This window comes from Limanda limanda, chromosome 7, assembly GCF_963576545.1.
Source record: "Limanda limanda chromosome 7, fLimLim1.1, whole genome shotgun sequence".
Taxonomy (NCBI): Eukaryota; Metazoa; Chordata; class Actinopteri; order Pleuronectiformes; family Pleuronectidae; genus Limanda; species Limanda limanda.
Genome location: NC_083642.1, coordinates 6,830,630 through 6,852,730, shown reverse-complemented (window position 1 = coordinate 6,852,730; position 22,101 = coordinate 6,830,630). Strand labels below are relative to the sequence as shown.

General features: G+C 39.0%; 2 protein-coding genes across 2 annotated transcripts; both read left to right on the top strand.

Annotated features, from left to right (window-relative positions):
- Nucleotides 1-5,330: 5,330 nt before the first annotated feature.
- LOC133004658 (chitinase-3-like protein 2) lies at nt 5,331-11,752 on the top strand. Its single transcript, XM_061074131.1, has 13 exons — nt 5,331-5,353; nt 5,940-5,971; nt 6,197-6,223; nt 6,369-6,573; nt 6,660-6,716; nt 7,044-7,209; nt 7,305-7,429; nt 7,525-7,648; nt 7,729-7,911; nt 8,324-8,450; nt 8,817-8,898; nt 9,180-9,511; nt 11,703-11,752. The coding sequence occupies exons 1-13, from the start codon at nt 5,331-5,333 to the stop codon at nt 11,750-11,752; spliced, it is 1,533 nt and encodes a 510-aa protein (XP_060930114.1).
- A 2,806-nt stretch (nt 11,753-14,558) lies between these two features.
- LOC133004657 (chitinase-3-like protein 2) lies at nt 14,559-20,192 on the top strand. Its single transcript, XM_061074130.1, has 14 exons — nt 14,559-14,581; nt 15,168-15,199; nt 15,425-15,451; nt 15,597-15,801; nt 15,888-15,944; nt 16,272-16,437; nt 16,533-16,657; nt 16,753-16,876; nt 16,957-17,139; nt 17,552-17,678; nt 17,756-17,911; nt 18,046-18,096; nt 18,186-18,387; nt 20,183-20,192. Exons 1-14 carry the CDS (start codon nt 14,559-14,561, stop codon nt 20,190-20,192), a joined length of 1,488 nt encoding a protein of 495 aa, XP_060930113.1.
- The last annotated feature ends 1,909 nt before the right edge of the window (nt 20,193-22,101 follow it).

The window sequence follows — 22,101 nt, the reverse complement described above, 5'->3', positions numbered from 1 at the left end:
GTGTTGCTCCGGTGGACAGTCAATAAATAAAGTGGCGGCGTTAAAACTAAAGAAACGTCTCCTCCTTCTTCACGGAGTGGTCCGGACGGCTGCTTACCGGCCACTGTGTGTGACTGTGTGTGTGTGTGCGTATGTGTGTGTGTGTCACCAAGATGCGTATATGTGTGTGTGTGTGTGTGTCACCCAGACGCGGAGCCGACGAGTGGGCACCCTCCGTCGACCCAGCGCTAAACAGAGTAGCTGATGGTTAGATTGTGATCAACTACGAACTTTAACAGGAAGAGTGGAAATGTTTGTTGGCGTGTGTGTGGCTGTGTGTGTGACTGTGTGTGCGTGTGTGGAACGCTGGCAGAGCCGCTCCGTCACAGCAACATTTTGGCGAAACTGTGTTCATAAAATGTAACGAGTAACGACACATATTGTAGAAATGTAGCGGAGTAAAAGTATCGATAATAGCTGCAAAATGTAACGGAGTAAAAGTAAAAAGTATGCACTATTATTTTTACTTAAGTAAAGTACAGATACGTACAAATTTACTTAAGTACATTAACGAAGTAAAAATACTTCGTTACATTCCACCACTGCAGATATATCACATAATGAATGTGTCACTGACGTGAAAAGTCACAATGTGAAGTGTATTTTTTTATTTATTCAAGAAAAGTCTTGTTTTGTGGCGGATATATAGAAGAAACCTGAACCTAAACCTTAATTCTTCATTGTATTCTGAGATACTGAACACTCAGCTTTCATGTAAAGCTAAACTGATGAAAGACAGAAATTATCCCTGCCTAATCTCATCAGATGTTCCAGAGCCTGGGAGCCCTGTCGGAGAACGCCCCTGAGTAGTGAGCTTTGACCAAGGGACAGCCAACAGGGACAGGTTGGCAGATCTCAGGTCACGACCTGGATTGTGGGGAGTCAATAGCTGTGAAATGTATGTGGGGGCCAGCCCATGTTGAGCTTTAAAAGTTATGAAAAGAATCTTAAAATCAATCCCAAATTTAACTGGTAACCAGTGAAGGCACACGTGGATTGGCTTGATAGGGAAATCATGCAGGATATCGGTGCCTGGTTATTAAAACCCTTAATGATGGCAAAATTCTCCATAAAACACTTTGTAACTGAGAACTTTGAAATTTCCTCTCGTTATTAAATGTCCCCATCTGCCCCCCCCCCCCACTACAAGCACACAGAGAGAGAGAGAGAAAAAGAGGGGTGGGGGGGGGGGGGGCTATGAGGACCATCATCATTTACCCCCGAACCCCGACATTGAACGGGTTCCATACAACAACAAGGGGAGAATCGCGAGCTGACCCGCGCGGGTCCGGTGTGAACAGCCGGCGGCTGCGCGCTGGAGAGTGGACGCGGCGCGGCCGCTACACTGTGGTGGTGCTGCTCGTCGGATTCGAAGAGTCGATCAGACGGGGCTGCCTTCCTTCTTCCATGTTCCACTCGCGTTGTTTTTTAAATACCGCCGGTCCCCACACACACAACTCGCCTCCTTCACTTCACAGCTGCTTGAGAGTGAGTGCCAGTCAGCGGGGCTGCGCTGAATGCTTTAGGGGAGGGACTGAATTGCGCATGCGCAATTTTCTCATTAGAAAAAAATGCCAAATAATCGTTTCAACTCGATTATAGTAGTTTGGAGATCGTTTGACCCAATAATCGTAATCACGATTATATTTCGATTAATTGAGCAGCCCTAGTTCAGATGAATGTAAATGAAAGTAATATTGGCTACCATGGGACCAAGAAATGATATGGATCTGCCTGCTAGCTGGTTGGTAACAAAGATTATATAATTTCTGTTTTGTTTTAATTTAACAGAAGGGAGTTATGTGACATCCATTTCTTAATGGCGAATAGGCACTCTGTTAGGAAACTCACACAGCTGACGTTCTCTCGCTTGAAGGCCAAGTATATTTGGGTGTCTTCGACATAGGACTGATATGATGTCACATTAAAATGGCTGATTACATTTCCTTATGGGAGCATGTAGAGCGTAAATAGGACGGGACCGACAGGGAGTCAAACTGAACACAGAAATGGTCAGAGATAAATTCCTCCTCTTAGATCGAGGAAGTGATGCTCAGACTGAGGGTAAAGACTAGATCTAATGTGTGGCCGCGGTTATGAGTTGGTGCAGTCACATGTTGGACTATATGAAAAGTCTCTGTAATGTTAAAATATTCTGTTGCAAAATCATTGGTTGGGTCATTCATGCGGATATTAAAATGACCAACAATGATAGCTCTACCATAGTTTAAAACAATGATAGATCAGAGTTCGGAGAATTCAAGGGAAAAGGTGTTTCTAACCCAGTGAGGTGTGTGCCATTGTGTGTTTATATAATTGTTTCTGGACATACCTTGTGTGATGATACATCTTATATGTAAATTATTATTTCTTTTGTTATCCAAGCTAACCTTTAGTGTAGGTGTGTTCTTACTGGTTTAGTTTTAATCTGTGTAATTAGACATGCCTTTTATGATGATGATACTGCTACACGACAACTAAAAAATACTGCTTCCAAATGTTTTCACCATTCTGTATTTGTACATTTCAATTTGTCATTCCATTTATAGAAAACATATTTCATTTCCAATTAAATTCAGTGTACCAAAAGTGACATGTTTGGTCCATGTTGTTTTTACTGTTGAAAATTAACTATATATTGAATATAATATATATGGAGACAGTCTTTCCCTAAGGCCAACTCGCGTCTCGGTGAACAAAGGTTCCACATTTCATAGGTAGCATATTTTGAAATCTAATACTTTAAACCGATTGGTCCCTGATCACACTGATTCATCTGCTGCTACCTGGTCCTGTACATATATTCTTTATTCACCTCAGCTGTACATAATACCTCAATTCACTATGATTACTTTAATCAGTCAGTATTTATCCACGTTCCTATAGTTTTACAGTCGTTTATCCTTTTGACCGTCCTTTCAGTCATATTCACTACTCTTACGTCTTGTTTTTACTCATCTTGACATACTCCATTTGTCTTAGAATTGTCTTTCGGGACAAAAGGTTGATTTTAATTGAATTGAATTGAACATGGTCGGATACATAGAATTTCAGAGACAGGTTGGAGCCAGGAGGCTTGACACCATGACAAGTTAATCTGTATCCATAGATCTTTGTGATATAACTTGTGTCTCAAGCAAATTTTCACTTCACCACTGGTCTTTTTTACTATTCTCTGGCATCTTTCACATCTATTTCTTACAGCATGTCGTCTTATGCAAAGCACTTGTTGGATATGTCCTATATAAGTACATTTGCTTTGTGTGATCCAACGAAAACACAAACTAACATGTACGAGGAATCACATCTTTAGTTAATTACACAATGTTTTAGGCGGTCTATACACAAAACCAGTGCTGTATATTATGATTGTATATATATATATTAATGTTTGTTAATCCTCAGTTACGCACAATTTATTAACATGGAGGAATAACAACAAGATAATAGGTAGGTGTTTCTAACCCAGTAGGGTGCGTGTGCCATTGTGTGTTTATATAATTGTTTCTGGAAAATTCCTTGTGTGATGATACATCTTATATGTTAATTATTATTCTTTTGTTATCCAAGCTAATCTTTAGTGTAGGTGTGTTCTTACTGGTTTAGTTTTAATCTGTGTAATTAGACATGCCTTTTATGATGATGATACTGCTACACGACAACTAAAAAATACTGCTTCCAAATGTTTTCACCATTCTGTATTTGTACATTTCAATAAACAACACAGTCATTCCATTTATAGAAAACATATTTAATTTCCAATTAAATTCAGTGTACCAAAAGTGACATGTTTGGTCCATGTTGTTTTTACTGTTGAAAATTAACTATATATTGAATATAATATATATGGAGACAGTCTTTCCCTAAGGCCAACTCGCGTCTCGGTGAACAAAGGTTCCACATTTCATAGGTAGCATATTTTGAAATCTAATACTTTAAACCGATTGGTCCCTGATCACACTGATTCATCTGCTGCTACCTGGTCCTGTACATATATTCTTTATTCACCTCAGCTGTACATAATACCTCAATTCACTATGATTACTTTAATCAGTCAGTATTTATCCACGTTCCTATAGTTTTACAGTCGTTTATCCTTTTGACCGTCCTTTCAGTCATATTCACTACTCTTACGTCTTGTTTTTACTCATCTTGACATGCTCCATTTGTCTTAGAACTGTCTTTCGGGACAAAAGGTTGATTTTAATTGAATTGAATTGAACATGGTCGGATACATAGAATTTCAGAGACAGGTTGGAGCCAGGAGGCTTGACACCATGACAAGTTAATCTGTATCCATAGATCTTTGTGATATAACTTGTGTCTCAAGCAAATTTTCACTTCACCACTGGTCTTTTTTACTATTCTCTGGCATCTTTCACATCTATTTCTTACAGCATGTCGTCTTATGCAAAGCACTTGTTGGATATGTCCTATATAAGTACATTTGCTTTGTGTGATCCAACGAAAACACAAACTAACATGTACGAGGAATCACATCTTTAGTTAATTACACAATGTTTTAGGCGGTCTATACACAAAACCAGTGCTGTATATTATGATTGTATATATATATATTAATGTTTGTTAATCCTCAGTTACGCACAATTTATTAACATGGAGGAATAACAACAAGATAATAGGTAGGTGTTTCTAACCCAGTAGGGTGCGTGTGCCATTGTGTGTTTATATAATTGTTTCTGGACATTCCTTGTGTGATGATACATCTTATATGTTAATTATTATTTCTTTTGTTATCCAAGCTAACCTTTAGTGTAGGTGTGTTCTTACTGGTTTAGTTTTACACTGTGTAACTAGACATGCCTTTTATGATGATGATGCTGCTGTTGTTCATCTCCACTTATTCTTGCCATGTTCTGGTCATAGATTGTTGGTCTGTGTTTAACAGTTGTTGTACTTTTACGTACATTGCATTATATTTTGTTGATGTCTCAAACTTCTGTGTTGATTACAGGAGGGTAACAACTGCCGGTGAAAACTCTCATAATTATCGATAATATCTTTAGTGTCAAAATGAACTAAAAGGAAATAACTGATTGAAAATTATCATGTTGAATTATTTTGTACATGTTTTTAAATGTACTCAATGTTCCCCCAACATCAGATAATTAAACTGTCTTTTGTCCACATCTCCATTAGGGTATAATTATTTGGACATTGCAACAATGCACTATCCACACCCAATGTAACTACCACACCCTAGGAGCTATATATCTAATCTAACAGCCAAAAACTCATCAGTCCTCCATCAGTCACGGTGGAGACAGTAGATGCTTCTTTCACCATTACCTTTGTAAGTATTCCTTTTGCTTTGATTTCATTGTACCACATTACTACAGATTTAACCGCTGCTGTACTATACCGGCTCTCTAAGCAACTCACGTGCTGACATTGTGTGATTATGATCATAATGATTGTTTTTGAGCTTTATTTTATTATATTGTATTGAACTTTTTTGATTGATTTTCATTCTGCTTAGCTCAGATCAAACCTGGTTGTGTACGATAAGACTCTTTGGGATTAAATAGAAATAAAATAGAAAAGATCTAATATTAAGGTAAGAGCTTTCCTCACCATGCTATCATCAAGGGCGACGCTATTTTACAATGCAGCAGTCGGTTCACCATGTATACTTAAAGTTACACAATACTAAACAAATCAGCAAAAATAGTATTATTAGACGGAAAAGCTAGTTTAGTTATTGATTATAATGCAGGTCAACACATGAAAAGAAGTATAAAAACATATAAGAATCTAAATAGAATAAGTGAAAATGCTGAAATAAAATGAAATGCATTGTGAGTGCTCAGAGTGAAGATTTGTATGAATATTGTTTATAAAAATATATTTTCTTAATTCTTTCTTTTCTTTCCATAGAGTGACAACATGTGCAACATAGTTCTGACAGCAGGTAAGACTCACTAACCAAGTAAAACACTCTCTTAAATATTCCTCTCAACCAGATTTGAAAAACACATTTTTATACTTTAAGTGATCAAAAGAAAAGGTGAAACCTTTGGAATCACTGAAATGAATTTTTTTTATGTGGTCACAAAATCGAATTTCATGTGGATTTTGATGAACTGACCAGTTAACTTTTCTAGTTAACCTCATAATGATCCACTCTTCTTTGAAGGTCTCTGCCTGGTCTTTGCCAGCTTGGGTAAGTGGCACTTATTAATCATAACAGTTCTTCCAGCAAATAAATAATGTTCCTAAGTGGACAATTGATGAGAATTTGATCAAACTGCGTGCGGTCTTCGAAAACCACTTCATTCTAATTCAAACTTTTTTTATCCATGTCTTAGGCTCTTCTGAAAGGCTGGTGTGTTACTTTAACAGCTTGGCCGAAGATAGAGCAGACGCCGGGAAGTTCACGATTGAGGATATCGATCCGAACAAATGTACCCATCTGATCTACGCCTTCTCTGACATCAATGAATTCAATGAGCTGGTCCCCACTAGAAGAGCAGACATTGTCCGCTACCAGTTGCTTAATGGGCTCAAAACCAGGTTAAAACTTTTAGCTTGTTCATATTTTTAAAATCAGGTAAAAAAAATATTTTTCCAATAACTAATTAAATGTTATGCTCCCACAGAAATCCTTCACTCAAAACCCTGTTGGCTGTTGGTGGCCCCACCTTTAACAGAGAAAAGTGAGATTTACTTATATAGATACACAAGTGTAAGCAGCACTAAAGTATGTTGGTATTTGTAATGCTATGTCCATTAATGTTTAGTTTTTTGTGAACTGCACATCCAGCATAATACATGGTTTAAATGAAGCAGCACATATGGTTTGTGCCAAACCACTGCTGCGAATGCAAACTGGGAGCAATGATCATTTAATAAGCTTTACAATTTTCAAATGACTCTTACTTGTGTCCTGCTTTATTATTATTTTATTGTAGCCCACTAAAGATGGTAATAACTCCATATTATAATTAAGTGGATATTGACAGCACCGTGTAAAATATTTTCAGATTCACTACCATGGTGTCAACCACACAAAAGAGAACAACGTTCATCCAGTCTGCTGTCGCACTACTGAGATTATTTCAGTTTGATGGGTTAAACCTGGACTGGATGTACCCTGTTGGAGCAGGAGGCAACCCAGACAACAAGCAGAAATTTACACTGTTGTGCAAGGTCAGACCCTTTCCTCTGGAACTCAAAGAAATATGCCATAGGTTCTCTTTTTATAGGATGTGACTGAACTATGTATTTTTGTTGTTGTTGAGTAGGAGCTCAATGCTGCCTTTGAGACTGAAGGGAAGAAACATAACCGTGACCGATTAATCCTCACAGCAAGTGTCTCTGCTGAGAGAGAGGTCATTGATGCCAGTTATGAAGTCAAAAAGATTATCAAGTAAACTAATCTTTTGTTTCATAAATATTTACATTACACCGATGGTTACATGTCAAAGCACTTTGGTCAACATGACTTCCTCTGCATTCTAACAGGGACCTGGACTTCCTCAATGTGCTGACGTTTGACTTTCATGGCTCCTGTGAAAATGTCACAGGACATCACAGTCCCTTATTCAGGGGATCCCACGATACTGGAGACAAAATCTACTATAATACTGTAAATACCATGATTCATACATAGATTGTCTGAACCCCTATATATGAAACGATGCACTCTAATCTTTATCAACACTTTAGGACTCTGCCATGCAGTATTGGTTGGACAAGGGAGCACCTGCACAATTGCTTAATTTGGGACTAGCTGCATATGGGCGAGCTTTTTCCCTCTCCTCTGCATCCAGTGATGTTGGAGCTCCAGCCAGCGGCGCTGGTAAAAAAGGCTGTTACACTGGTGAAGAAGGATTCTGGGCCTATTATGAGGTATAATTATATTAATATGAGCTGTGAATGTAAGTAATTTATATTATTATATATTAGTGTTTATTGTAGAATAAAGGTGGGATCAGTCCAAGCATGAACCAACCTTTACATACAGTGGAGTTACAGCTACACAGGTTGAAAGTGTTTCAAATAATCCTTGTGATGAACCAAGAATCAAAAATTGAGGACAAACCAATTCTCACTGTTCCAGCCATGGGTTGCACTTTACTATGTTGCAAAATTAGAGCACTAGCATCAGCTGCCTTACTCAGTTAGTTCTGTCCATTGCCCAGTGATTCCAAAAGCAGGCCTATAACGTGAGGTTCAATTTTGCGTTATGTTTGGTCTGAACTCTCCATAAAGGTATGAACTCTATTTCTATCTATATGTGAAATGTGATGCTTCTTTTCAGACTTGCCTTTATACTAAAGGGGCTACAGTCCACTGGATTGCTGATCAGAAAGTTCCATATGCCATCACAGAAAACCAGTGGGTTGGATTTGATGACACACTCAGCATTAGTACAAAGGTAACCATCTGTTAAATTTAGTTAAAACAATGAAAACGACTCAGAACTCTGTTGTACGTATTCTGTGTTTTGTTAACATACAGAAGTATTTTCCTCGTCATCCTCTCAGGTCAGTTACCTAAAAGCAAAAAGCTTTGGAGGAGCCTTTGTTTGGTCTCTGGACCTGGATGACTTCAGTGGAAAGTTTTGTAACCAGAGCAAAAGTCCCTTCATCAGCCACCTGAATTCTCTCCTGGTTCAATGTAAGACATTTTAAAAAGTGTATGTATTGAGGTAGTGATTTTGATTATTGATTTATATAAACGAGTATTATCATCTTTTATTGACTTGATTTTTTCGTAGTAAATTTGTTTGCTGTTTCTGTTTCGTGCAAAAGGTCCCTGTTATGGAGTGACAGCCGGGCTGGTTCCCAATCCCTCGGACAAAGGTTCTTTTTTCAACTGTGGCCCTGATGGAGCGCAACTCCAAAAGTGTCCAGATGGATTGGAATTCAAGAAAAGCTGTCAACGCTGCGAGAATCCTTCTCCCACTACCACAACTCCCACCTCAACAACTTCTACTACTATGAATTGTATTCATGGTGCCTGTAATGGACAGACAACGGGGCTGTTCCCCAATCCCTTAGACATAACTAGTTATTATGACTGTGCAGGACCAGTGCTCATACAGTGTCCAGAAGGAAAGGAATTCAAGAAAGAAACTAGCACCTGCGAAACAACTCCGACTACTACAACCACAGCTCCCCCCACCACAACTCTTACAACCACTACTCCCACAACCACTACCACCATAACTACTCCGACTACCACAACTCCACCTACCACCACAACTACTCCATCTACCACGACCACAACTCCAACAACTACTCCAGCTATGACAACCACAGCTCTCGTCACCACAACCACCACAACTCCCACTACCACGACAACAACTCCTACTACCACAAGTCCCACAACCACTACCACCACATCTACTCCAACTACTGCAACCACAACTACTCCGACTACCACCAGAACTACTCCATCTACCATGACCACAACTCCAACAACTACTCCAGCTACGACAACCACAGCTCCCGCCACCACAACTCCCACAACCCCAACTACTACAACCACAACTCCCACTACCACCACAACTACTCCAACTACCACAACTCCAACTGTTGGTGCCTGTAATGGAGCGACATCAGGGCATTATCCCCATCCCTCAGACCCAACTCTTTATTACAACTGTGGCCATGATGGAGCGCACCTCCAACACTGTCCAGGTGGATTGGTCTACAGGCATGACCTCAACAGATGTGACTACGCGCAGGTTATATGAGTACAATTTCTTATGATCATTCAGGGGAGCTCATTCAGTTGTTTGTTTTCAGCCTCACTAAGCTCCACATAATGTGAAAACAGAATTTATACTTCATTAACAAATCATTAACATTATAGATGAAAGTACAAACATTTACAGTTTTATTTCCATAATCCCCCTCTCACCAATCAAATGTCCTCTGATCCATGTATGTTTAATATACATTATTTATTTTTAATTATTTACATGTCATACAAACAACTGTATGTGTGTTTTGGTCTCCTTTCCTTAATCATTTATCTAACTTCATTTGCTTCATTATATAGTTGATGCATACACACTGTCTGCTGTGTAGGTGTATCTAACCCTATTGCATGGATATGTTAATGTTGGTCTTTGTTTAGCCCTCAACTGAACAGATTTGTCTTATATGGTGATACAATGGTTGTGTATAAAATAATTCTATATTGTGAGCTCAACTATGATACATTTTTAATCAATACTGCTCAATAAATAATTCAATCATGGGTGAAAAATGAAGGTTTCTCACATTTTGTTTAGTTTTTATCGAAGTTTGATCATTGGTTGGTTGTTATTTGTCTGCCAGATTCTTATGAGATAAAAGGGACCGTGGGAAAGAAGACCCTTCACTAAATTCCATTAAACAATTCCCATATCACAATCTCTCTCTCTAATCTCTTCTTTTGCTTGTCTTATCACAGATATACAGTGGTGGAGGAAGTGCTGAAGTTTAGTACTTAAGTAAAAGTACAAGTACACAGGAAAATATATACTTAAGTAAAAGTAAAAGTACTACATCAACAATCCTACTTAAGTAAAGGTAAAAAGTACTTGCTTTTAAATTTACTTTAAGTATTAAAAGTAAAAATACTCACACAATGGGTTGTCTCTCAATGTCTAGGCTGTGCCATTTTGATAAAGAATGCAGATATAGCTACTGGTAATACTCATGCCTCTACAGATGTCACTACTAGTAATAATTATAAGCAGTTGAATGTTTTTTCAGCAAAACAGGCAAGGTTGTAGTGCTGCTGCCAAACGCGCTGTTGCAGGTATGGCCTGCCCCTTTGAGGAACGGGCCCAGAGAGTGACGTAGTGCTCCTCGGTAACTTGCGCAAGAAGTGTGGGAATACGAGAAGTGAACGACCACCTAGAGGTGATGAGAGTGTTGCTCCGGTGGACAGTCAATAAATAAAGTGGCGGCGTTAAAACTAAAGAAACGTCTCCTCCTTCTTCACGGAGTGGTCCGGACGGCTGCTTACCGGCCACTGTGTGTGACTGTGTGTGTCACCAAGATGCGTATATGTGTGTGTGTGTGTGTGTCACCCAGACGCGGAGCCGACGAGTGGGCACCCTCCGTCGACCCAGCGCTAAACAGAGTAGCTGATGGTTAGATAGTGATCAACTACGAACTTTAACAGGAAGAGTGGAAATGTTTGTTGGCGTGTGTGTGACTGTGTGTGCGTGTGTGGAACGCTGGCAGAGCCGCTCCGTCACAGCAACATTTTGGCGAAACTGTGTTCATAAAATGTAACGAGTAACGACACATATTGTAGAAATGTAGCGGAGTAAAAGTATCGATAATAGCTGCAAAATGTAACGGAGTAAAAGTAAAAAGTATGCACTATTATTTTTACTTAAGTAAAGTACAGATACGTACAAATTTTACTTAAGTACATTAACGAAGTAAAAATACTTCGTTACATTCCACCACTGCAGATATATCACATAATGAATGTGTCACTGACGTGAAAAGTCACAATGTGAAGTGTATTTTTTTATTTATTCAAGAAAAGTCTTGTTTTGTGGCGGATATATAGAAGAAACCTGAACCTAAACCTTAATTCTTCATTGTATTCTGAGATACTGAACACTCAGCTTTCATGTAAAGCTAAACTGATGAAAGACAGAAATTATCCCTGCCTAATCTCATCAGACGGGGAGTTCCAGAGCCTGGGAGCCCTGTCGGAGAACGCCCCTGAGTAGTGAGCTTTGACCAAGGGACAGCCAACAGGGACAGGTTGGCAGATCTCAGGTCACGACCTGGATTGTGGGGAGTCAATAGCTGTGAAATGTATGTGGGGGCCAGCCCATGTTGAGCTTTAAAAGTTATGAAAAGAATCTTAAAATCAATCCCAAATTTAACTGGTAACCAGTGAAGGGACACGTGGATTGGCTTGATAGGGAGCTTAAAGTTTCTTATGGTCAAAATACGAGCAGCAGCATTTTGAACATGCTCCAACTGAGTTACTAAGGTTTAGCTAAGGCATGTATACAGGGCTTTGCATATTAATCCAGGCAGAAAAAAACAAAGGCATGAATTAGCTTTTCTCAGTCAGGGAGAGATGGAACTGATTTGAAGATTTAGAAGTAGCAGAATTTAATATTGATTAACATGTTTTTAAGTTCAGATGAATGTAAATGAAAGTAATATTGGCTACCATGGGACCAAGAAATGATATGGATCTGCCTGCTAGCTGGTTGGTAACAAAGATTATATAATTTCTGTTTTGTTTTAATTTAACAGAAGGGAGTTATGTGACATCCATTTCTTAATGGCGAATAGGCACTCTGTTAGGAAACTCACACAGCTGACGTTCTCTCGCTTGAAGGCCAAGTATATTTGGGTGTCTTCGACATAGGACTGATATGATGTCACATTAAAATGGCTGATTACATTTCCTTATGGGAGCATGTAGAGCGTAAATAGGACGGGACCGACAGGGAGTCAAACTGAACACAGAAATGGTCAGAGATAAATTCCTCCTCTTAGATCGAGGAAGTGATGCTCAGACTGAGGGTAAAGACTAGATCTAATGTGTGGCCGCGGTTATGAGTTGGTGCAGTCACATGTTGGACTATATGAAAAGTCTCTGTAATGTTAAAATATTCTGTTGCAAAATCATTGGTTGGGTCATTCATGCGGATATTAAAATGACCAACAATGATAGCTCTACCATAGTTTAAAACAATGATAGATCAGAGTTCGGAGAATTCAAGGGAAAAGGTGTTTCTAACCCAGTGAGGTGTGTGCCATTGTGTGTTTATATAATTGTTTCTGGACATACCTTGTGTGATGATACATCTTATATGTAAATTATTATTTCTTTTGTTATCCAAGCTAACCTTTAGTGTAGGTGTGTTCTTACTGGTTTAGTTTTAATCTGTGTAATTAGACATGCCTTTTATGATGATGATACTGCTACACGACAACTAAAAAATACTGCTTCCAAATGTTTTCACCATTCTGTATTTGTACATTTCAATAAAAAACACATAGTCATTCCATTTATAGAAAACATATTTCATTTCCAATTAAATTCAGTGTACCAAAAGTGACATGTTTGGTCCATGTTGTTTTTACTGTTGAAAATTAACTATATATTGAATATAATATATGGAGACAGTCTTTCCCTAAGGCCAACTCGCGTCTCGGTGAACAAAGGTTCCACATTTCATAGGTAGCATATTTTGAAGTCTAATACTTTAAACCGATTGGTCCCTGATCACAATGATTCATCTGCTGCTACCTGGTCCTGTACATATATTCTTCATTCACCTCAGCTGTACATAATACCTCAATTCACTATGATTACTTTAATCAGTCAGTATTTATCCACGTTCCTATAGTTTTACAGTCGTTTATCCTTTTGACCGTCCTTTCAGTCATATTCACTACTCTTACGTCTTGTTAAATTGTTTAATTGAATTGAATTGAACATGGTCGGATACATAGAATTTCAGAGACAGGTTGGAGCCAGGAGGCTTGACACCATGACAAGTTAATCTGTATCCATAGATCTTTGTGATATAACTTGTGTGTCAAGCAAATGTTCACTTCACCACTGGTCTTTTTAACTATTCTCTGGCATCTTTCACATCTATTTCTTACAGCATGTCGTCTTATGCAAAGCACTTGTTGGATATGTCCTATATAAGTACATTTGCTTTGTGTGATCCAACGAAAACACAAACTAACATGTACGAGGAATCCCATCTTTAGTTAATTACACAATGTTTTAGGTGGTCTATACACAAAACCAGTGCTGTATATTGTGATTGTATATATATATATTAATGTTTGTTAATCCTCAGTTACGCACAATTTATTAACATGGAGGAATAACAACAAGATAATAGGTAGGTGTTTCTAACCCAGTAGGGTGCGTGTGCCATTGTGTGTTTATATAATTGTTTCTGGACATTCCTTGTGTGATGATACATCTTATATGTTAATTATTATTTCTTTTGTTATCCAAGCTAACCTTTAGTGTAGGTGTGTTCTTACTGGTTGAGTTTTACACTGTGTAATTAAACATGCCTTGATGCCATGATGATGATGCTGCTGTTGTTCATCTCCACTTATTCTTTCCATGTTCTGGTCATAGATTGTTGGTCTGGGTTTAACAGTTGTTGTACTTTTACGTACATTGCATTATATTTTGTTGATGTCTCAAACTTCTGTGTTGATTACAGGAGGGTAACAACTGCCGGTGAAAACTCTCATAATTATCGATAATATCTTTAGTGTCAAAATGAACTAAAAGGAAATAACTGATTGAAAATTATCATGTTGAATTATTTTGTACATGTTTTTAAATGTACTCAATGTTCCCCCAACATCAGATAATTAAACTGTCTTTTGTCCACATCTCCATTAGGGTATAATTATTTGGACATTGCAACAATGCACTATCCACACCCAATGTAACTACCACACCCTAGGAGCTATATATCTAATCTAACAGCCAAAAACTCATCAGTCCTCCATCAGTCACGGTGGAGACAGTAGATGCTTCTTTCACCATTACCTTTGTAAGTATTCCTTTTGCTTTGATTTCATTGTACCACATTACTACAGATTTAACCGCTGCTGTACTATACCGGCTCTCTAAGCAACTCACGTGCTGACATTGTGTGATTATGATCATAATGATTGTTTTTGAGCTTTATTTTATTATATTGTATTGAACTTTTTTGATTGATTTTCATTCTGCTTAGCTCAGATCAAACCTGGTTGTGTACGATAAGACTCTTTGGGATTAAATAGAAATAAAATAGAAAAGATCTAATATTAAGGTAAGAGCTTTCCTCACCATGCTATCATCAAGGGCGACGCTATTTTACAATGCAGCAGTCGGTTCACCATGTATACTTAAAGTTACACAATACTAAACAAATCAGCAAAAATAGTATTATTAGACGGAAAAGCTAGTTTAGTTATTGATTATAATGCAGGTCAACACATGAAAAGAAGTATAAAAACATATAAGAATCTAAATAGAATAAGTGAAAATGCTGAAATAAAATGAAATGCATTGTGAGTGCTCAGAGTGAAGATTTGTATGAATATTGTTTATAAAAATATATTTTCTTAATTCTTTCTTTTCTTTCCATAGAGTGACAACATGTGCAACATAGTTCTGACAGCAGGTAAGACTCACTAACCAAGTAAAACACTCTCTTAAATATTCCTCTCAACCAGATTTGAAAAACACATTTTTATACTTTAAGTGATCAAAAGAAAAGGTGAAACCTTTGGAATCACTGAAATGAATTTTTTTTATGTGGTCACAAAATCGAATTTCATGTGGATTTTGATGAACTGACCAGTTAACTTTTCTAGTTAACCTCATAATGATCCACTCTTCTTTGAAGGTCTCTGCCTGGTCTTTGCCAGCTTGGGTAAGTGGCACTTATTAATCATAACAGTTCTTCCAGCAAATAAATAATGTTCCTAAGTGGACAATTGATGAGAATTTGATCAAACTGCGTGCGGTCTTCGAAAACCACTTCATTCTAATTCAAACTTTTTTTATCCATGTCTTAGGCTCTTCTGAAAGGCTGGTGTGTTACTTTAACAGCTTGGCCGAAGATAGAGCAGACGCCGGGAAGTTCACGATTGAGGATATCGATCCGAACAAATGTACCCATCTGATCTACGCCTTCTCTGACATCAATGAATTCAATGAGCTGGTCCCCACTAGAAGAGCAGACATTGTCCGCTACCAGTTGCTTAATGGGCTCAAAACCAGGTTAAAACTTTTAGCTTGTTCATATTTTTAAAATCAGGTAAAAAAAATATTTTTCCAATAACTAATTAAATGTTATGCTCCCACAGAAATCCTTCACTCAAAACCCTGTTGGCTGTTGGTGGCCCCACCTTTAACAGAGAAAAGTGAGATTTACTTATATAGATACACAAGTGTAAGCAGCACTAAAGTATGTTGGTATTTGTAATGCTATGTCCATTAATGTTTAGTTTTTTGTGAACTGCACATCCAGCATAATACATGGTTTAAATGAAGCAGCACATATGGTTTGTGCCAAACCACTGCTGCGAATGCAAACTGGGAGCAATGATCATTTAATAAGCTTTACAATTTTCAAATGACTCTTACTTGTGTCCTGCTTTATTATTATTTTATTGTAGCCCACTAAAGATGGTAATAACTCCATATTATAATTAAGTGGATATTGACAGCACCGTGTAAAATATTTTCAGATTCACTACGATGGTGTCAACCACACAAAAGAGAACAACGTTCATCCAGTCTGCTGTCGCACTACTGAGATTATTTCAGTTTGATGGGTTAAACCTGGACTGGATGTACCCTGTTGGAGCAGGAGGAAACCCAGACAACAAGCAGAAATTTACACTGTTGTGCAAGGTCAGACCCTTTCCTCTGGAACTCAAAGAAATATGCCATAGGTTCTGTTTTTATAGGATTTGACTGAACTATGTATTTTTGTTGTTGTTGAGTAGGAGCTCAATGCTGCCTTTGAGACTGAAGGGAACGAACATAACCGTGACCGATTAATCCTCACAGCAAGTGTCTCTGCTGAGAGAGAGGTCATTGATGCCAGTTATGAAGTCAAAAAGATTATCAAGTAAACTAATCTTTTGTTTCATAAATATTTACATTACACCGATGGTTACATGTCAAAGCACTTTGGTCAACATGACTTCCTCTGCATTCTAACAGGGACCTGGACTTCCTCAATGTGCTGACGTTTGACTTTCATGGCTCCTGTGAAAATGTCACAGGACATCACAGTCCCTTATTCAGGGGATCCCACGATACTGGAGACAAAATCTACTATAATACTGTAAATACCATGATTCATACATAGATTGTCTGAACCCCTATATATGAAACGATGCACTCTAATCTTTATCAACACTTTAGGACTCTGCCATGCAGTATTGGTTGGACAAGGGAGCACCTGCACAATTGCTTAATTTGGGACTAGCTGCATATGGGCGAGCTTTTTCCCTCTCCTCTGCATCCAGTGATGTTGGAGCTCCAGCCAGCGGCGCTGGTAAAAAAGGCTGCTACACTGGTGAAGAAGGATTCTGGGCCTATTATGAGGTATAATTATATTAATATGAGCTGTGAATGTAAGTAATTTATATTATTATATATTAGTGTTTATTGTAGAATAAAGGTGGGATCAGTCCAAGCATGAACCAACCTTTACATACAGTGGAGTTACAGCTACACAGGTTGAAAGTGTTTCAAATAATCCTTGTGATGAACCAAGAATCAGAAATTGAGGACAAACCAATTCTCACTGTTCCAGCCATGGGTTGCACTTTACTATGTTGCAAAATTAGAGCACTAGCATCAGCTGCCTTACTCAGTTAGTTCTGTCCATTGCCCAGTGATTCCAAAAGCAGGCCTATAACGTGAGGTTCAATTTTGCGTTATGTTTGGTCTGAACTCTCCATAAAGGTATGAACTCTATTTCTATCTATATGTGAAATGTGATGCTTCTTTTCAGACTTGCCTTTATACTAAAGGGGCTACAGTCCACTGGATTGCTGATCAGAAAGTTCCATATGCCATCACAGAAAACCAGTGGGTTGGATTTGATGACACACTCAGCATTAGTACAAAGGTAACCATCTGTTAAATTTAGTTAAAACAATGAAAACGACTCAGAACTCTGTTTGTACGTATCCTGTGTTTTGTTAACATACAGAAGTATTTTCCTCGTCATCCTCTCAGGTCAGTTACCTAAAAGCAAAAAGCTTTGGAGGAGCCTTTGTTTGGTCTCTGGACCTGGATGACTTCAGTGGAAAGTTCTGTAACCAGAGCAAAAGTCCCTTCATCAGCCACCTGAATTCTCTCCTGGTTCAATGTAAGACATTTTAAAAAGTGTATGTATTGAGGTAGTGATTTTGATTATTGATTTATATAAACGAGTATTATCATCTTTTATTGACTTGATTTTTTCGTAGTAAATTTGTTTGCTGTTTCTGTTTCGTGCAAAAGGTCCCTGTTATGGAGTGACAGCCGGGCTGGTTCCCAATCCCTCGGACAAAGGTTCTTTTTTCAACTGTGGCCCTGATGGAGCGCAACTCCAAAAGTGTCCAGATGGATTGGAATTCAAGAAAAGCTGTAAACGCTGCGAGAATCCTTCTCCCACTACCACAACTCCCACCTCAACAACTTCTACTACTATGAATTGTATTCATGGTCCCGAAACAACTCCGACTACTACAACCACAGCTCCCCCCACCACAACTCTTACAACCACTACTCCCACAACCACTACCACCACAACAACTCCAACTTCCACTACCACAACTCCAAAGACCACAACAACTACTCCAAGTACCACAACCCCAACTACCACTACAACAACTCCAACTACCACAACTACTCCAACCTCCACAACAACTACCCCAACTACCACTATCGCAACCCCAACTACCACTACAACAACTCCAATGACCACAACAACTACTCCAACTACCACTACCACAACCTCAACTACCACTACAACAACTCCAACTACCACAACAACTACTCCAACCTCCACAACAACTACCCCAACTACCACTATCACAACCCCAACTACCACTACAACAACTCCAACGACCACAACAACTACTCCAACTACCATTACCACAACCCAAACTACCACTACAACAACTCCAACTACCACAAAAACTACTCCAACCTCCACAACAACTACTCCAACTACCACTACCACAACCCCAACTACCACTACAACAACCCCAACTACTGCTACAACAACTCCAACAACCATAACAACTACTCCAACTACCACAACCCCAACTACCACTACCACAACCCCAATTACCACTACAACAACTCCAACGACCACAACAACTACTCCAACTACCACAACAACTACTCCAACCTCCACAACAACTACCCCAACTACCACTATCACAACCCCAACTACCACTACAACAACTCCAACAACCACAACAACTACTCCAACCTCCACAACAACTACTCCAACTACCACTACCACAACCCCAACTACCACAACCCCAACTCCAACTACCACTACAACAACCCCAACTACCGCTACAACAACTCCAACTACCACTACCACAACGCCAACCACCACAACAACTACTCCAACTACCACAACCCCAACTACCACTACAACAACTCCAACTACCACTACCACAACGCCAACCACCACAACAACTACTCCAACTACCACAACCCCAACAACCACTACAACTACTCCAACTACCACTCCCACAACCCCAACGACCACAACCACAACTCCTACTACAACAGCTCCTCCTCCTACAGTTGATGCGCAAGGGGCCTGTAATGGACACACGACGGGGCTGTTCCCCAATCCCGGAGACAAAACTACTTATTACGACTGTGCAGGACCATGGCTCTTAACGTGTCCAGATGGAACGGAATTCAAGAGACAAAGCAGCGCATGCGAATAACCTTAAAGAGTTGCAAGTTATATTTTAATATTTATCCTCATCAACTGCAGTAATCACTATGACAAATTAGTATAACTACAATTTCCTATGATTATTCAATTGTTTGTTTTCAGCCTCACTAATCTACACATAATTTAAAAAGACAATTTATACTTTATCATTAACATTATAGCATAATTATGAACATTTACAGATTTATTTCCATAATCTCGCCATCACTAATCAAATGTCATCTAATTCATGTATGTTTAATAAAAAACACTTAGTCTCTTTAATTATTAACATGTCATACGAACAACTGTACTGTGTCGTTACAACTGTAACTGGTCCTTAAATCATCTGTATGTAAGTTTTGGTCTCCTTTCCTTTATCATTTATCTTACTTAATTTGCTTCATTATATGGTTGATACATACACACTGTTGGTGTGTAGGTGTATCTAACCCTATTGATGTGATATGTTAATGTTGGTCTTTGTTTAGCCCTCAACTGAACAGATTGGTCCTATATGGTGATACTATGGTTATGTATAAAATAATTATATTGTGAGCTCAACTATGATACATTTTTAATCAATACTGCTCAATACATAATTCAATCATGGGTAAAAAATGAAGGTTTCTCACATTTTGTTTAGGTTTTTATCGAAGTTTGATCAATGGTTGGGTGTTATTTGTCTGTCAGATGCTCATGAGATAAAAGGGACCGTGGAAAATAAGACCCTTCACTAAATTCCATTAAACAATTCCCATATCACAATCTCTCTCTCTAATCTCTTCTTTAGCTTGAATTATCACAGATATATCAGCCTGTGCAACTCCCCAGTTAAAACAGTGGAGTCCTTCAGATTCCTCGGGACCATCATTGCACAGGACTTGAGGTGGGCGGAGAACATCACCTCCATCACCAAGAAGGCCCAGCAGAGGATGTTCTTCCTGCGGCAACTGAGGAAATTCAACATGCCGCAGAAAGTGATGGTTGAGTTCTATACAGCCATCATTGAGTCCATCCTCACCTCATCAATCACCGTCTGGTTCGCTGCCTCCACTGCCAAGGACAAGGGCAGACTGCAGCGGATCATAAGGTCAGCTGAGAAGGTCATCGGCTGTGACCTGCCGGCTCTCCTAGACCTGTTCCACTCCAGGACCAGTAGGAGAGCAGGCAAGATCATTGCTGATCCTTCACATCCCGGTCACCACCTGTTCCAGAGACTTCCCTCCGGAAAAAGGTTCCGGGCCATCAGGACTAAAACCTCTCGCCATCTGAACAGTTTTTTCCCCGTGGCAGTGGGGCTCACAAACAAGCCCCCTGCATCACACTGACTCTGCACCGCACTGACTCTACCCCACCACACACCACCCCCTGCACATAATTTATAATTTATTACTTATATACTACTGGCACTATCACCAATCTCTGCACCTTCGCACAGCACGTGCCCATAACTCTGTTACTCTGTTACTGTATATATGTATATACTTTATTTTATTTTATTCTATTTTATTTTATTCTATTTCTTATATATTGTAGTTTTTTATATTGTTGTTTTATGTAAAAAAGTAGTGCACCAATGACACCAAGGCAATTTCCTGTATGTGCAAACATACCTGGCAAATAAAAGAATTCTGATTCTGATAATGAATGTGTCACTGACGTGAAAAATCACAATGTGAAGTGTATCCTTTTATTTATTCAAGAAAAGTCTTGTTTTGTGGCGGATATACAGAAGAAACCTGAACCTAAACCTTAATCCTTCATTGTATGCTGAGATACTGAACACTCAGCTTTCATGTAAAGCTAAACTGATGAGAGACAGAAATTATCCCTGCCTAATCTCATCAGACGGGGAGTTCCAGAGCCTGGGAGCCCTGTCGGAGAACACCCATTAGTAGTGAGCTTTGACCAAGGGACAGCCAACAGGGACAGGTTGGCAGATCTCAGGTTACGACCTGGAATGTGGGGAGTCAATAGCCGCGAAATGTATGTGGGGACCAGCCCATGTTGAGCTTTAAAAGTTATGAAAACAATGATAGCTCTATCCTAGTTTAAAACAATGATAGATCAGAGTTCGGAGAATTCAGGGGCAAAATTAACATTTGGTTTGGCAGTGCAATAAAATACTAGACCAAGGACTTGAGCTGTCCTTGGCCTAGTAAATTTGAACATAGTAGCCTCAAAGTAGAATATTTCATTGTGGTAATGGGGCAGCAAGTAAATCATTTTTTTAAAACAACAGCTAGGCTGAGGAGGGGCTCAAGGCTGACAGGTGCTGTTTTCAAAGAATGATCCCGAGACGTGTCCAAGAGTCATCAGACAAGGCGGTGAAACGGTTGGAAAGATCCGCAGCTCATCCGAAAGCCACCGGATGTCCTCCTTAAAGTCAGCAATCTTTTTATTTGCTTTCTGAAACGTGACACAGGCACGGATGGCATGATGTTTTGTTAGCTTAGTAGTCGAGTATAGGAATATAAGGTACACTGGATGTGATGTCGTGTAAAGCAAGATGAGAGATCTTACCTGGTCGAGTGCAAGAAAGAAGCAAATACCTGGTAGTTGGCGGATTGAGACAGAGTATAGCTATATTGAAAATAATATATGGATAC